The sequence below is a fragment of the Leptosomus discolor genome, chromosome Z, assembly GCF_034619465.1.
Source record: "Leptosomus discolor isolate bLepDis1 chromosome Z, bLepDis1.hap2, whole genome shotgun sequence".
Taxonomy (NCBI): domain Eukaryota; kingdom Metazoa; phylum Chordata; class Aves; order Leptosomiformes; family Leptosomidae; genus Leptosomus; species Leptosomus discolor.
In genome coordinates this window covers 69,053,487-69,071,089 of record NC_141419.1, presented here as the reverse complement: position 1 = coordinate 69,071,089, position 17,603 = coordinate 69,053,487, and the positions used below count along the sequence as shown (strand labels likewise).

The following is a 17,603-nucleotide window of genomic DNA, read 5'->3' as shown; positions in this document are numbered from 1 at the left end:
TCTAGATCGTATAATGACAACAAAATCCTTAACGGTGTTATGTATGTCCTGATCTCCTAGCATTCTGTTTCTCTGAAGCCAAAATCCTTGTACCTCCCAAGAAACTTCTGCAGAGTTTTGTCTAAACCTGCAATATATTACATTTGTGGAGGCAGCTTCTGCTAAAAATCAGGCAAAACTTGCTATGTAAGCTGTTACAAAGTTAGTGTTTGTATTGAAGCTGGCACAGTTTTCCATTGTTTAGTTTAAATGAAAGTGTGTGAGCCAGCACAGGCAGGATGCAGGAACAACCACAAAACCACGGATGAATTGCAAAGTGTAAATTTATTCTCGTTACCTCACGATCCGGGGCATCTTCGCAGCAGCGCCCGGGCGGAGGCGCATAAGTTGGGGCGCAGGCACTGCAGAACTCGGTCCTGCTAGCAAGCAAAAAGCTGACAACCCTGCTGCTTTTCGTCTATTATAACAGGGACTTTGCAGGTGTGCTTTTGCAGTGTGCTTTGATCTTTCCCACAACAGGGCAGGAATCTCAAGTGTATTTGATAAGGTGCCTTCGAGTCCATTGCAGGCCTATGTTACCTGAACACAGATGTTCTACTTGTCACGCACAGAACTAAAAAACAATTAGTGTGATAGATGTGTTTTTTCAACACCCCAGCTGCAAGTCACTTGAGTGTGTTTACAATCCTCCTTGCCAATCTTCTGTTATTCTCCCCCAGAAGGTTTGGTGGGATTTTTATTCAGCCTTACCTGGATACTGCAGGGTTTAGTATCTTGACTGCATGATTTAGGTCCAGCTTTCTATGAAGCATAAAAGCCTTAGTAGTATACGAGTCGGTAGAGTGAGGTGGTTTTATTCTGAAGTCTGAGACTCTTGGAAGAAAGCTCCATTGACACGTATCTCTCGAGAGCAGAATCCGGTATCTCAACCCTTAGTTATGGGAGTAATGACTTCAGCAAGTGTACTAGCATTAGAGAAGGATTACGGATGTTAGCAGTGACTGCTGAGTCAGGTCAGACGTGTCCGTCTTAACAGCAGTTTCCATGGAACAGAACTAAAATTTAAACCGTGGGTTGGGGGGGGGGGGGGGGGCAGGGAAAAGGGACACCATATAAGTTGTGCTAGTATTTTGCAATAGTTTTCAGTGAGCCAAGCATTCCTGTATTCTGTTGTTAAACACTGTTTTGTGTTAAAAGACACTTCTGAGGAAAATGGGAACATAACGATGTGTTTATGGAGTCTGTATAGAGAGTATAAAAACCAGAAGTAATCGGTTTGCGACAGAGAGCAACTTGAAAAAATTGCCTTAACTCTGACTTTATTGCTAGCGCACTACGAGAGCCTTTGTGCGGTTTCTGCTGAATGTTGGTATCAGACCTCAGTAATAACAAACAACTTTCTGTTTTGCTAGATGAAATCAACTGGCCTGAAAAGGATGAAGCACCACCTCCAGATGCCCAGGATCTGATTACCCTGCTGCTCAGGCAGAATCCTTTGGAAAGACTGGGAACAGGTTAGGAGGCACTATTTTAAATTGTTAGTGTGCTAGACATAGCTCCTGTATTTAGCATTGGGAGCTTTTGTTCACCTATTTGTTTTGCCTGGGAAACATCTGTCAGGGCAAGTACCATGACAACATGCCATTACAGCAGAGGGTATTTTAGAGATTCAGACCAGTAATAGGAGCTTAACAAGATAACTGTCCTTTTTTTGGAGTTCACAGGTGGCCATTTGCATTCACTCTTCTCTTAATTTGATAAATAAACCAGAAATTTCTCAAAGACCGACTTCGCCATTGGGTAGGGTTCCTTCATGAATACAGTATTAAACAAGTAAACACAGAAATAGGCAAGGGGAATCGATACACAACTGAAGCTTCTTGTTTCAGAAGCATCTTAGCCTGGTAAATTAATTCCTGCAGGCTTTAAGGTGGGTGGAGAGTACTGATTATTCAGAAATGACTGAGGTTGTATTGTGAAATATTTTGTCGTTCTCATTCAGCAAGCACTACTGCTTTGCATGAAAAAGAAAAAAATCAGAAGTGTGAGTGTTAAGGAAGTAAATATCAGTGAGAACACAAGCTGCCAGATTACTCCACTGTGGTCATTCAGTGCTGTGCTCATTCCATTTCGAGAGGAAAAACCTGGCATGTGGTACTAGGAGCAGTGAGCCTGCGTAGGCTAATAAAAACACTGTGCATTTATGTAGTAGAGCTTATTTTTTAGTTGATGGAGCATTATTTATTTGGGAATTTGGGTGAGAGGCAGTAATGAAGAATATTACACATGATTTTTAAAGTGTTACTGTATGGCAACCCTAGTCACTGACTGCCATCCCAGTGGGCAAAGCACTATGTAAACATGGCAGAAAAGGCCTCCTACATAAAAAAAGCCTAAATATAAAGGTATAGTCTTATTTATACACTGTATGCCATGAATATAAATACATTGGGGAAGCTAAGGAAACCAAGTGGCAGGATGAGTCAGCATGAGAGTAATTGGAAACTTGCTGGCAAAACTGAGTCCAGTGGTCATATTGTGCTCTGTGATTTTAGAGCTAATATAAAAAGGAGCTTTAGGAATCTGTTCATGACTGGCCTTACCATGGCCAGTCGGGAGGAACATGAGTATAACCCAGACCCAAAGTACTATTGATGTGGTCCCAAACAACAGGTTTTCATTTGGGACGTGATGACATGACTGAGTGAACTGCATGTCCCTTGCTCCCTAAGCATCTGGGATCTGTATGAACAGCCCTTTTCAGAATTCACCATAGCTAATGATCTGGAGTAAGTGGCATCTGGCAAAGTTTATTGTTCTCCCTTGCCCCACACTGAACAAGTTAGGAGTGAGGGAGGTGTCATGCCCCGGTCAACTTCTGCACTTGCTGCCTACTTCATCTGCTGCAAAGGGCGCTCCTGCTGAAGAGCCATAACTAGTTCCATTTGCTTGTTTGAAGTATACTTCTTTCAGGCATTGTCATTTCATTACCAGGATGCTTTTTCCTGGTAAATACAGTGTTAATTCAAGACTGACACCCTGTGAGAAGTGCTGGATCAGAAGTAGGTTGCAAATTCTGCCTCTTTTGTTACAGCTGCTCGAGGAGGTGAATTGGCTAGAATGAGGCTGGCTTAACTACTGTAATGGTCAGTGCCACCACATGGAGCATCTGTGCAGCTCATTTATGGGCTGATTTTTTTGACTGTTTATGGTCTCTCAAGAACTGGCAGTCTCAAGAGGAAAATTGGGCAGCCATTTCTTTGAAGCATGGAGGGGTGTGTAGAAACCACCACAAACTTGGGGGACGCACACACACGTTAAGTGTCAGAAATAACAGAAAGGAGGCTACAATGTGTCAAGTCCCATGGGGGCACTGGAAAGTAGCATGGTTTATTCCAGACTCCACCATGCATTTCAAATGACAGCCCTATCTATTTAATACATATTAGCTAGCTGCATAACACTCCGTGAAAATCGTAATTGTGTGTTTGGTCAGGAGACCTGAATGGCATAGTCAAGTTGAAGGAAGAGATAGATACTATACTTGTTTTGAAGAAGGAAAATGACAGAAAAAAGACCTCTTTGGGTTTGAAGTGTCTGATACAAATCAAGAATTATACACTTGTGATGTAATATCCTATTACTGTGCTAAGAGAAATGTTCGCTCCTTGGCTAGTGACTTAAGTGAGATATGATTTTGGTTTCCTTTGGGAAGATTTGTCTTTTATGAATTTTTCCCTGGTGCAGTCAGAACAGCAAAGAATCCAACCTGGAAATCTTGACACTCTGACTTAAACACTAATCCTGGAGACATCACACTTTTCCTGTGGCACTCTCCTGACTTAGCCTTGACGTAGGGAAGCTTGCATGCTGTATCAATGTGGTGGATTGACCTTCGCTAACCGCCGGGTGCCCATCAAGCTGCTCTGTCACTCCCCCTCCTCAGCTGGATGGGGGTGAGAAAATACAACGAAAGACTCGTGGGTTGAGATAATTACAGGGAGAGATCACTCACCAATGGACAAAACAGACTCAACCCAGGGAAATTAAATTAATTTATTCCAAATTAACAATGGAGATGGGTAATGAGAAATGAAAACAAAATGTATAAACACCTTCCCCCCACCTCTTGCTTCTTCCTGGGCTCAACTTCACTCCCAATTTCTCTCCCTCCTCCCCCCAGGTGGCACAGGGGTCAGGGAATGGAGGTCACAGTTAATTCATTACATGTTGTCTCTGCCGCTCCTTCCTCCTCACACTCTTGCCTTGCTCCAACATGGCATCCCTCCCACGGGAGACGGTCCTTCATTAACTTGTCCAACATGGGTCCTTCCCACAGGCTGCAGTTCTTCATGAACTGCTCCAGTGTGGGTCCCTCTTGTGGGATATAGTGCCTCAGGAACAGACTGCTCCAGTGTGGGTCCCACATGGGGTCACAAGTCCTGCCAGCAAACCTGCTCCAGCATGGGGTTCCCACGGGGTCTCAGCCTCCTTCAGGCATCCTCCTGCTCTGGCTGCAGGTGGATATCTGCTCCACTGTTAACCTCCTTAGGCTGCAGGGGGACAGCCTGCCTCACCGTGGTCTTCACCAGGGGCTGCAGTGGGATCTCTGCTCTAGTGCCTGGAGCACGTCCTCCCCCTTTGTCTTCACTGACCTTGATGTCTGCAGAGTTGTTTCTCTCACATTCTCACTGCTGTTGTGCAGCAGCTTTGTAAAACCCTTTTGAAATCAAGCTGGCAGTTAGTCTTGCTGCTGCAGGTTACCTGTTCAGTTTTTAGAATTAGATTTATGCTTATTAGTAACATCCTTGCCCACCTCCCCAGGACAAAAATTCCAGTATTTCATTGTGTTCTTATAGTTGTTTCTTAACTTGAAACTAGTGTAATTGTTTAACACACATTATAACAACTAGGCAGTAATCGATAAGATGATAAATGATAAGGTATTTCCTATAGAATTATGTATTATTGCTGTAAAACACCAAAAGGAGCTACTGGTCAGCAATGGTATTTACACTGAGTGACTATTAAGAATCATTATTCATTACTTTCTAACTTGTCCTTACTCATCTAGCACATGTATTTATATTTTTGTGACTACTACTACACCTGATGCTTCTGACTAATGTGTAGATGACAGATAAAAGTTAATATGGCCAGAAAAATAGAAATGTTAGAAAGGGAAGATGATAAAGCAGTGCCACCACTCTTAAAGAAATGGCAACAACAAAACACGGACAGGGAGGTGCTCTAGCAGGTTTAGGAGATTCTAGTCAAAACAGGTAGTAGATGTTTCTACCTACAGTGATGACAATACTTTCCATGATAATTTGCATTTTTTCACCAGGGGTTTAGTTGAATTGGTGTTAGATTTGGTGTAATTTGTTCAGTGTTTTTTCTCTGGCTCCCCCAGGTGGTGCATATGAAGTAAAGCAGCATCAGTTCTTCAGAAGCCTTGACTGGAATAGTCTGCTGAGGCAGAAAGCAGAATTTATTCCACAATTGGAGTCTGAGGATGACACGAGTTATTTTGACAGTAGGTGTCTGGTAGTGTTAAAAAAATGTGATGAAAGCCATGTTTAAATAATCACTGCCTTTGACTTTTGCTTCCTGCTTTGAAAGTCTCGTTTATCAGAACCACTGGAAGCTTGCAGTTTCACTGGTGGTTTGACATTTCAGTAGAAATATCTTAAGAATAAAATAGTTAATACTAAAATTTGGTACCCATTCTGCCCGATAAGTTCAAATACTTTATTTTCCTTGTCTGTAGCTCGTTCTGAGAAATACCACCATATGGAAACTGAGGAAGAAGACGATACCAATGATGAAGATTTTAATTTGGAGATAAGACAGTTTTCCTCATGTTCACACAGATTTTCAAAAGTAAGTAAAAATTGCTGTAATGTTAGTATGTATTGTACGTAAACACTTTGCTACTTTTAGAGAGTTTGGAAATGTTAGATATGGAAGAGATGTATAGGACTTTTTTTCTTCAAGAAACAACTGAAATTGAGCAAGAATGAAATGGATGGCATTAAATCAAAACATGGGAAGATTCTGTAGGAAAGTTATTTCTTGAATCCTTAAGAAGGTTATAGAAAATTATATAAATAGGTTGGTATTTTCTGTAGAAAATTCAAGGTAGCGTAAGAGAAAGTTCGGAGAAACTGTTCTGTTAAATGCTAATGCATGTTCCTTAATGTTTGTTTCCTTGCACATAGTTTGCACGTTACTCCAGTTGTGTCCTGGGTAGGTTGCATGTGATGGCCTAACAAAGATTACAGTACTAGCCTGTAGTGGCTGTTAATGAAATGACATTAGACTGAAGAGAAAAAGTGAAGTAGTGGTTTGCATGTGATTTGGTCAAGGAGAGATGTGAATTTGAAGGAGTGATTTGAATGCTGTGAATTGAAAGTAAAGTCGATTGTCCAAAAGGATAGTTTAGTAGTTGAGATGAGAGATAATTATTGCTGGACAAGGGATGTCAGTAGGAGCGTAGTGGACATGCTCAGGAAATACTGTGGAGGGTAAATTGGCAGGAAATAATGGAAGTGGAATGCCTAATGAGTGTGCTTTTAGTCTTAACATAGCATATAGCAATGATTTTTTCAAAAACTTTCTGTTTAAAAAGTTTCTTTAACTTACTTTAGGAACTGTTTAAAGGTAAGTGGAAAATCTGCGTTTGTATCTTGTTTGTCCTGGGTTATGCTTTAATTTTATGGTGGATTTTATTGGTGGATTTTATGCTGGCTCTGCAGTACTGCGTATGAGTTGTGACAGCATGGAAGAGCAAAGATGGGAATTGTGGATGTAGTTATCCTCATTCTGTGTAAAGTACTTACTTTGACTTGGTGGTATGTTTCAAATTCAGATATTGGTAAATGAATGGGTCTCTTTGGAGATAACTTGGACGGGAGGCAATGGGCACAAACTAAAACACAGGAAGACAAGAAAACACCTTTTTACTGTGAGTGTGATTGAGCACTGGCACAGGTTGTCCAGAGCCCTTGTGGAGTCTCCATCCTTGGAGGTCTTCAAAAGCCATCTGGACATGGTCCTGAGCAACCAGCTGTAGGTGACCCTGTGTGTGCAGAGGGGTTGACAACATGACCTACAGAGGTCCCTTCCAGCCTCATACTCTGATTCTGTGGAATTCTGTCCCTTTGAAAGGTCTGTACCACAGTAACAGTTTGGTTTCTTAATGTCGTTATGTCATTGCATCTGTAGCTGTGCCTCTCAGGCTGTAAAATGTACAGCTGACAGTTTTTGTGTGCTGTTTGTCAGCTAAGCAAACCACAGACTTGCAATGATCAGTGTTTCTTTTTTCTAAATGCTTTAGCCAGGTAATTTATTCTTAATCTCAGAGACAATTTAGGTGAATTTTTCTGCTTTCCACACCCGACTAGTAGCTACGAAGTCATTATCTTAGGGTTAGGGCTTTTTTACCTTGATTGGCTTCATGGTTGCATATTAATCAAAGATGTGTGTTAATCCTGTGACCTAGAAACCCCAAGGCTGTGGATTTGGTTTGTACTTTCATAGTTCACACAGTGAAATGTGGAGAAAGCTGATGAATTCATAATGGGAAGAGATGTTATTTGTGACCTTGTACATGAGGAGCCAACATAGGAAAACATTTGAAGAACAGAAACTCTTGGAAATTTATAAAGGCTCAAGAACTTTGAAGTTTGCACACTGAAATACCATATAAGCATGTAGAACATGCAGAGTATAACCTGAAATGTGCTTTCCTACAGATCTCTTTGTGTCACATATGTCAGTGATGAGTTGGATTTTTGTGATTTCTTTTTTTTTTTTTTTTTTTTGTCTGTAATAGGTTTTTAGTAGCATAGATCGAGTCACTCAAACACAAGGTGAAGAAAAGGAAGATGCAGGAGAAAAACCAAAAAGCGTAACATTGCCTCCTGTGGAATCTTTAAGCTGGAGTTCAGAATATTCTGAAATGTAAGTAGAAGGAGGTGATGGAAGTGATCCATGTCGTGCTTGTCAGGTGGCAGGCCTCCTCATCTCAACTGCATGAGAGTTTGCTTATTTTTCATGCAGACAACAAATATCTACATCCATCTCCTCTGACGCTGAGGGTAGCAGGCAGCGACACAGTTCTGGTTTGCTTCCGAAGTTGGCCATATCAGCCGAAGGAGAGCAGGATAATTCCACCAGTTTAGTGGTGGGACACCAGGAGGAACAGGAAAAGCCTGTGTTTGTGAGTGAGGAAATAGTGCAAGACGAACCTGAAGTAAGCACTCCAGCAAGTACAATCAGCAGCTCCACGCTATCAGGTAATTCACAGTGGGTGTCTGACTGATGACATTAGAAACAGTTGTGGACCTTCTTCGTTTAGCAGTAGCGTTCATGGATTTTGAAGTCCTGTATCTCAGAACTGCTTTTAAAAAAAGCCATCCCAAGAGGGATCTGTTTTGGGCTCAGGCTCAAGCTAATAAAGTCTTTTTAAAATATGTATAGGAAAATTTCAACATTTTTGGAAATGCCAACATTTGATGTCACCCCACTGACTCCACAGGGCTGCTAGGCAAGTGAATGAAATGGTGACTTGACCATAGAGCCTTTGCAGGATCCTTCTGTGGAGAAAAGGAGTTTTAGATCCCTTGAGCGCTTAAAGCACTTATTTATATCTTCCCTCACTGAAGTTGGTGATCTTTTGATCATCCTGGAGTCATTCCAGCTGATCTGTATTGTTGTTTTCTTACACTGTGCTGCTCCATTATGTGTTTTTAATTAAGATATCTCAATGGTGTATGCCTTTCAGAATTGGCAGGGTTGTCTTTGACTTGTGGAAGTGACTTTTGTCATTAGGAATCTAGTAGAGACTATTGTAAACGATTCTATTCTTAAATACCTTCCTTTATGCATACCTCTCCAGCTCAAGTATTTGCATGCATTTCAGTAGGATACAGAGCCCTAGTATCTTACTGGTTTTGTACTTTCAGAGGAGAGATTTGTGTGACTGTTGGAAGACCTGCTACTTAACATAGATGTAGGCCTGTATCAGTCTCATGATTGTCTGTTTAGCTTCTGTACCCATTTACCTGTCTTCAGCTTATTTCTCTTTTGTACCTCACTGAGTTTTCTCAAGATCCCCCTTTCTATCCCCATACCCCTAATTTCTGTTCTAGTCCACATTTTCCTCTCCCTTCCTAGTCTCCATTTCTGGGAAAATAAATTTCCTCAGGCTCATCCAGCTGTATGATTTCTATCTCCTTCCCTTGTCCAAAACCTTGACTGTGCCATATCCCAAGTCTTGCTCACTCCACCCCAGCCCCATATTATGGTGTTGACATTAGCACAGCAGTCACAGAGATAGCTCAAAGCATCTGGTCCTCTTCTGTCATTTATCAATTACATTTAAGAGTAATTTCGTTTTTCTGCAGTATGTTAGCAACAGGATATTCAGTGACCTTAAAGGAATACTAGGAATTACTACCGTGTCTTTAAACAGGCAACCTACCCTTGGTACGTGTTTCATACGGTTGTACAACTTTCCTGTGACATCTTTGAATTTTTGAAGAAATCCCATGCAGGTTGTCATGTGACTAAAGGCCTTTATGGGTGGTTTGTTTTGGTTTGGTTTCTTTTTCATACTTCGAAATGTTGTTTTTCCCCTGTTCAGTATTGTGGAAGTTCATGACCTATGATAGACTAATACCAATGTGGTTGTAGTACTGAGTTTAGTGGTGCCAGATAGGTTTCTTCTGTGTGGTAGGAAAGTATCCAAAGAATAAAAGCAAAAGATAATCATTAAAAATAAAATTATACTTAATGTTTTAATGATTTTGGAAAAGTTGTTAAGCTGTTAGCAACTTATGTAAGATTGGAGCCTTTCATTACTTTAGGAGGAGTTCACATAAAAAATAAATGCCAAAATAAAAGTTCTCCAAGGTGAGTGCTGCGTATTGAGATACCAGACTTGCTTCAGCTTTTGTCTCTTACTTTACTTTAGTCAGTGACTGCAAAAAAACATTGCTTCAATTAATTCTGTTAACACTTATGCATTCTCTTAGGTCTTAGAAGAATTACTCAGATTTCTGTAATGTTGTTTTATGAACTCGTTAACAGAAAGAAAAATTTGTATCTCACAATCCTACTGTTTCTCCTCCCTGACCCCCAGTTTTCCCTCAATGTGTTTATACCTTTTTCTTTGTACAGTTGGCAGTTTTTCAGAGCACTTAGATCAGATAAATGGAAGAAGTGAGAGTGTGGACAGTACAGATAACTCCTCAAAGCCACCCAGTGAAGTTGCATCTCACATGGCTCGTCAGCGATTAGAAAGCACAGAGAAAAAGAAGATATCTGGAAAAGTCACAAAGTCCCTTTCTGCAAGTGCTTTGTCCCTCATGATCCCAGGAGGTAGAGATAAATCTTTTTCTTTGAAATGTTACGATTTATGCATAGTTGATGGTTTAACATAAATGCAAGATTTTGTAGAGTCCAGACTGGATTCTGTGTCACACTTTTTTGTTTCTCTTGTTGATCACATGCATTACTAAATGGTGCAATCTCATCAGCAAGTTACAGTGGTCACATTACAGCTGAGGGGTCTTCTCTGACAGGCAAAAATGTAGCTTAGTGGCGACTACTTTGTGTTCAACTGTGTGCATGCACAGCAGGATGCAAGCTTCAGTCCTTGGCCCATTCTACGTTAGAGGTGTAGCTCCAGTTTTGAGTAGCTCACTACGTACAGTTCCAAGAATAGTTGTGTGTTATAGCAGCACATTCAGCCTGAGTGCTTGTCTCCTATCTCCCATAAGGAAAGGTGAAAAGCTGGAGAGAAGTGTCACAAATGTAGAAATACTGCATGTAGGCTCCCGTTTGTATTGCATTGACCTAGATGGAGTGCTCAAAATTTGAAGCCAGAAATATAAGAGGAAATATAACAGTAGTGTTGAGTGTTTTCAGATGAAGCATTGGTGCATTTCTTCTTAGTGGTTCAGAATCAAAAGTCCAAATTTCCCAAACCTTGAGGCATTTTTTTCCAAAACTGGGATTATGTCTGAACTTTGCACACTGGCCGATGCTGCTTTTAGTCCTTAGGTTTAATATTAAAGTATCTACTGGTCTGATAAGAGCCCTGCACTTGGTCTGTATGTTCAGAGGTTGCTTTGACGGTAACTTCATCGGGTTGCTTTGAGTCCGCAGGCTAGTGGAGAATTGTACAGTGTTGAAGAATTGGTTCTGGCTCTTCTCTTACACTTCACCTGTCCTTGGGTTGTAAAGCACATGTGCCCTCTGTGCTCCTTAATACTTTGGTGAGCAAACACTGTGCTGTTGTGCATGTGTTTCGGAGACCTTGGAGAGGTTAAAGGCCCACCTGATCTCTATTCCAGTAGGAATTTCTGAGTCACCTCATGTTTTCTACCCTTCTTCACCATACAGTTTAAAGAACAGCGTAGGCTTCCTATGCAGTACCTGTAATTCCAGCAGCTAACCATGAGGATTTTTTAATGAGATAAGTCAAGAGGAAAATGTTGAGTCTTCAGTTAGAGAGGAGTATTTTGCTCCTGTTTGAGGACAACTAAGTGACAATTAAACGAATACTTCACATTTCTGTGATGCTGTCCGAATGTGAATGATCGTTCTTACAAAATGCATGAGAGATGAAGATGACTTTATTTTTACAATGAGAAAGATAGTGACTGTGTGCGCAGCCTCTTCAGGGTAGTGTTGACACTGAAAACTGCAGGTGGCTTGCAAACGCTCTGGGCTTGTTCCTTGTCTAGACATTTCTCTCCCGAATGTCGTGGTTTTTTGTATACCCCTGTAACAGTTAGCACCATGGCTATTTTTTCTGCTTGTGGAGGGTCTGTGGTGCATGCTAATTATTGAGATTACGTATCACAGGGACACAATATACACACAGGTAATTACACAGCCAAGTAACACTTGGGTTATTCATCAGTCTGTATTCTAGTAGTTCTTCCACAGCTATTGAGTAAGAATCACTAAGTTCAGAGATGGTATAGACTGAGTTACTGTGCTCAGTTAAAAAAACGTTAAACTATGGTTTTCTTTCATTTTAATCTCAGCATCGTTCTATAAAGCCTAGACTTAGCTTTGCCTTCACCTAAAAATGTTGTCATTATATCAGTCAAAACCTTACATGTTTGCTGTATTTGATAGTGTCCAAAAAAACCTACCTTATTTATGTTTATCCATAAAATAAACTACAGCAATAAATAGCTGGTGTTCCCAACTGACTCAGGTAGCTGAGAGTCACAAGATGTGTCCCACGTGCAACAAAGCAGATGGTGGAGGATATGGGCATGTTTCAGAGCTGGATTGTGACAGTGACAGCCCCCTTTGGGGCTTGGCTGTTCTGTGGGATTTCAGTATTAACCCAGTGATACAGATCTCTAGGAGCTTCTGGTGACTCTCATCCAGGGAGTAGCGCCTCTGTGGTCAAAGCATATCTGCCCTCACATGGCATGGCTTGGCACAGACACCAAACCTGGATTCTTTCCGGGCTGCATTCCTTTGTAAAGCTGTCATCCTACGACAGTCACCAAAGTGTGTTTTATGCTGCTGCAGTTTTGTTTACACTTGCACAAGCATGATGCCACAGTGCTTTCAAAACAATGAAATGAAATAAAGGCATAATTGATGATGATGTTTTATTCTTGTGGTCTTAGATGATGTAGCAGAATGTAGAAATGGAGGCTTGGTACAAGCATTGAATTACTGTCCTGTGTGCTAACTAGATATTGTGGTTTAATTATAGTAGTCTTTATCTGTATCTATATATAACTGGAAAAAATATAGCCAACTAGTGCTTTGCTTAACGCAGCTGGGTAATTTATGGGATGGTTTTGGGTGTACTCACAGTAACACCTGCTACCAAACTCTGATTTTCTTCTCATGAGTGTTTGTTAGGAAGAAGCTGAGAATTGTTCTTTCCAAGCTAGCAGCTAAATGAGTTTTTTTCCAAGATAGCAATTTCCTGTCTAAAAGGAAAAAGCAGTCTACATCTAACAAATTAACCCTTGCATTAAAAAATACAGTTTACACTACGGGGGAAGAAAGTTAGTTCTAAGATTACTAAGATACACGGTGGTTGAGGAGGAGAGAGTGTTTATGCAAAGACAATGACGCATTTTGACACATAGGTGTCATAAAACTAAGCAGATTCCCTGTTCTGTGTATGTATTTGTGTGTGCTCAGAATGTACTTTAATAGGCATGTTTTTTTTCTTCCAGATGTGTTTGGTGTGTCTCCTTTGGGAAGTCCTATGTCTCCTCATTCTCTGTCATCTGATCCTTCATCCTCCCGAGATTCATCTCCCAGCCGTGATTCATCGATTGCAGCTGCAAGTCCTCACCAACCGATAGTAATTCACAGTTCAGGAAAAAAGTATGGCTTCACCATCCGAGCAATCAGGGTTTACGTGGGTGACAGCGATATCTACACTGTGCACCATATTGTTTGGGTAAGATAATGCAATTTTTGCTTATATACAGCCACAGAAACCTGTATTGATGTATTTGCTTTTTATTTTGTACTTATGGTATCTGCTTGTTGACAGTTACTATGTAAATCTTGATGTTGTGCCAAACAACTTTCTTAGAATGAAATTCGTACCTGTACACAAGACCAATGTCGGCTATAGGGATGACACAGGTCACCTTTGGTAGAAGTGCTGCCTATATATGATGTTGAACTTCTGCATGGGTCACTTTCACTTTTGACAAGTTTGGCAGTTGTGAACAGCCATGTCTAAGTTCAGCATACTGTGACTTAAAAAACCAGAAGGTTGGTGCAGCCCCTCTTTTTTTTGAGGATCTGCAAAACTAGGAGATTGTAAACAGAAGTTGTTGAAATATAGCTGGAGTTTATTAAACTGAGTCAATTAAGGGATTCATGAAAGTCAACAGTATTTTACTATATGCAAGTACTATAGTTCAAGCACTGACTTTCTTTTGTGTAGAATTGTGCAAACCATTTGGAATTGTGAATACCTTTGAGGATTCTATGGTACAGGAAAAAGACTGAATATCTTGAATAAATCATGTATTTTTCATCCTCTGTTCAGTATTGATTTGTACGAAGTGGGAGACAGGTTAAATGAAAAGACAGAAGTTCTTGTATTTCATTGATTATCAACCTGCTGAATTGTAAAATAAATATATATTTGTGTAAATATATATAGTTTATATTGATTTTATAATTGAGGTTGGTAACAAATAATATAATTTATATATTATACATACATAAATCTTTAGTGTCTCTATAAACTAAAATATTTCAACCACCTTAAAATAATTTTGCAAATTTAATTACAAATATAGCGTAATTACAAATATATATACAAATACAAAAAGCTTTGAAGTTGTGTATTTTTGGTTTTGAAGTAGCAATGCTACTGGTGTGGTTCATTCATGTTCTTTATCTCTCAGACCTTTTAATCCATCAAGAACATGGAATCTGGAGAATGGGGTACATTTGATAATGGAATAAATAAAAAAAAATTTCTTGCCACTGGTGTAGCCTCACATCAATGAAACAAAGAAAAAAATGGTACATTGCAGTAAAAGTGAAACCTTGGCTCTTTTTCAAAATACTGTAGGTTTGTTGAGGTTGGTTTTTTAGCTCTGTAAGCACTTTAGGCTTCAGTAGTGGCTGCATGACTACAAATTCTTTGAAAGCTCATTTTAAAATACAATAAATTATTTAGGCCACCTTCAAAAGAATTTGCAATTCAGCTTGTTTTGGTCCTTTGGCACCTTTATGCTGCCCTGTTTGCTCTAATGGGCAGCCTGGTGAATTTAAACCAAATCAAAACTATACTTAATTGTATGTTGGAGTTAGTTTTTATCATATTAGGGTACTGCATGTGACCACTGCCTTAATTACATCAGTATTTCTCAGTATTGGATGCTTAAAATCGTCTTTGAATTCTGAAATTTGCCATGGGGAGAGAATCACCACTTTTTTATCGTGCATGAAAACTGCCCTGCTATACAGAGCGTATACCAGTGGCAACAATCAGTGCTTTAGTGAACTTTGAAACCATTCCAGGCCCCATGTAAGAATAAAATTTGATTAAGTAGTTGATGGTGAAATGGCTGGTCTGATTTTTCTTCTTTTCTTCCTTTATATAACTTAATATCTGTACATTTTCTTTGTTGCCAACTGGTTTTATAGAATGAGTTCATTAAACAAAGCCTACTCTTGAAAGTATGAAGGTTAAATGGGAGTCCATTTTGTGTACGTTCTCTTTGTCTCTGATTTCCAGAATGTGGAAGAAGGAGGTGCAGCTTACCAAGCAGGTTTAAAAGCTGGAGATTTGATTACTCATATCAACGGAGAGCCAGTGCATGGTCTTGTTCATACAGAAGTCATTGAGTTGTTGTTAAAGGTAACTCTTAGACAACTGGGATACAAAAGCACTTACTGTTTTCACCAAGAATTGAGGGTTATGTTTGTTTCCTTCAGAGGTTATTTACCAGATTTTGTTGTTTTTCAAGTACAAACTCTAAGCTACTCTTGCACAGATACAGAGAAAGGACAATGACTGTCACAATTTTAGTTTCACTGCAATAAACTGACACTGCTGCTGAGATAGCTGAAGAACATTCGAGGCACTGATGCAGAGATGTCTCTGTCTCTGAAAAAAATTGACATTGTCAAGCACTTTCGTGAATTTCCCCATCCACACCATGTAATTCAGGCTTTTGATGATGGTGCTACTTCTTAGTTTCTCCTTTTAAAGTGAAATCAGTGAGGAAAAGTGGAAACAAAGAATATAAAGTATTTTCCTGCCTACTGTACAGAAACTTGCCTTTCATAATCTTAAGGCCCAAAATGTTTTTGTCTCGTACGTAGTCAGGCATGTCCCACAGAACTTCTTTGCTTAGTGAAGTTCTGATCTTCCAGTTGGACTTTTATGAATAATCTATCACGTTTTTCTCTTGCAGAGTTTTCAGAGGTGTATCCTATTAGAAAATTATAGTTTTTCTTTAAAAACAAAAAACCCCAACTTTTTTGATGAATGGTAATATCTTAGCTTTTCACTGTACCTCAACATATTGCAGATTTTATGTAATCTTTTCAGCATGACTAATGTAGGTTAGAATTATTTAGACAGCTGTATTATTTTCTTCCTGTATTATTAACAATTTATGGTGTTACATGCAGAGCTTTGCCTGTCAAAGGGGGTAGTCAGTTATAAAAGAAGATTGGAAAGTGGTGAAGTAATGGGGAAATATAAAGAGCTGAGGAAAGATGCAAAATGCAGTTTTTCTTAAGTCTTTATTTTCGTTCTTTGAAACCAAGAGGAACTTCCAGGTTTTCCAAGTTTGAAGAAATGTATAAGAGAAAATTCTGCAATTTTAGGCAGTTGCGTTTGCAGTTACTTTCTATGTCAGATACAGAAAAAGAGAAACGTGACAATCCCGCACACTACTTGCAGGAGTAAACTCAAAACAAGAGATTGTTGTTTGTCCAATTGTGCTGTATCATAAATTAATTTGGGCTATTGGAATTCCTTTGGAAAGAGGTTCACTGTGGTGGTATACAGTGCTGGGCTAGAGGTGTGAATTTTTAAAACACAATGTTGGTATTTCCAGTTGGTTTTATTTATTGAGTCATCTGTTCATGCAAATGGTCCTAAAAAACTTAACTTAATTGTATTTGTTATCTCTTTTGAACACGATAAAAGGATTGTTTGGGATTGATAGTGAAGATGAAGTTTTCTCTTCCATTTCATTATTGTAACAGTCGGTGTCCTGAGATGTGGATGGACCACTACACAATGACAGCTGTTCTTTGTGGGAAAACAGAATGTTTCTGTAGAAGCTCAAAATTGTGGTCTTAGTCAATCCTTGGTTTCCTCCTAACTAGCTACAATTATTAGAATTTCTCCTTGTCCTGAAGCTGGAATGGAGGAAGTTTAGGAAATTTGGCAGATTTTGAGAATTTTCCAATCATTGTTTATCTGACATAAATTAGCATGGCAATGTTTGCCTAGGGCTCCCTACACTGCCAGCTCTTAACTCTACTGCTGGAGTTCTGTCTCGTTGCATTCTCGTTTGTGGTGTAGCTTCAGTTTAAGGCAAAGTCATCTTGCATTACTCACACCTAAAGGTTCCACCTCCATTTTTGGCAGAGTGGTAACAAAGTCTCAGTAATGACAACCGCTTTTGAAAACACTTCCATCAAGACAGGACCTGCCAGGCGAAACAGCTACAGGAGCCGAATGGTCAGGCGCAGTAAGAAAACTAAGAAGAAGGAAAATTTAGAGAGGTGAGTAATCCTTTTGTTTCATGGCGAATGTGTTTCCTTGTGTGTGTGTATATACGTAACAATTTAAAATATGATGTTAATACAGTTCTCTCTCTTGTCTTCTACATCTTTTTACCTCCTTCTATAAAATCGTATGATTGTGACACATCCTTCCAATCCTATTTTGCCTAAACTAAATCTGTTCAAATAACCCCTAAACATTTTGCATGGCGCACCCATAGATACGGGGAAGAAAGTGAATAACTGAGGCTGCATCTTAATTTGGTTTAAGGATATCTTTTTGAACTTGTTTAATTAAACTTTCTAGTACTACGTTTGTGGGCATTTGT

At 39.7% G+C, this 17,603-nt stretch overlaps 1 protein-coding gene across 4 annotated transcripts in view; it reads left to right on the top strand.

The window, feature by feature from the left end:
- Positions 1 to 17,603, top strand: part of MAST4 (microtubule associated serine/threonine kinase family member 4) — a 303,723-nt gene that overhangs the window by 280,834 nt on the left and 5,286 nt on the right. For 3 of the 4 annotated variants that reach the window (XM_086480573.1, XM_086480572.1, XM_086480574.1), the window contains 9 exons: positions 1,413 to 1,514; positions 5,414 to 5,536; positions 5,771 to 5,883; positions 7,838 to 7,965; positions 8,065 to 8,300; positions 10,186 to 10,386; positions 13,230 to 13,459; positions 15,266 to 15,388; positions 17,138 to 17,274. In XM_086480573.1, coding sequence (XP_086336699.1) covers positions 1,413 to 1,514; positions 5,414 to 5,536; positions 5,771 to 5,883; positions 7,838 to 7,965; positions 8,065 to 8,300; positions 10,186 to 10,386; positions 13,230 to 13,459; positions 15,266 to 15,388; positions 17,138 to 17,274 — 1,393 coding nt within the window. Of the gene's footprint in view, positions 1 to 1,412; positions 1,515 to 5,413; positions 5,537 to 5,770; positions 5,884 to 7,837; positions 7,966 to 8,064; positions 8,301 to 10,185; positions 10,387 to 13,229; positions 13,460 to 15,265; positions 15,400 to 17,127; positions 17,275 to 17,603 lie in introns of all 4 variants that reach the window. The other variant, XM_086480571.1, reaches the window with a different exon arrangement.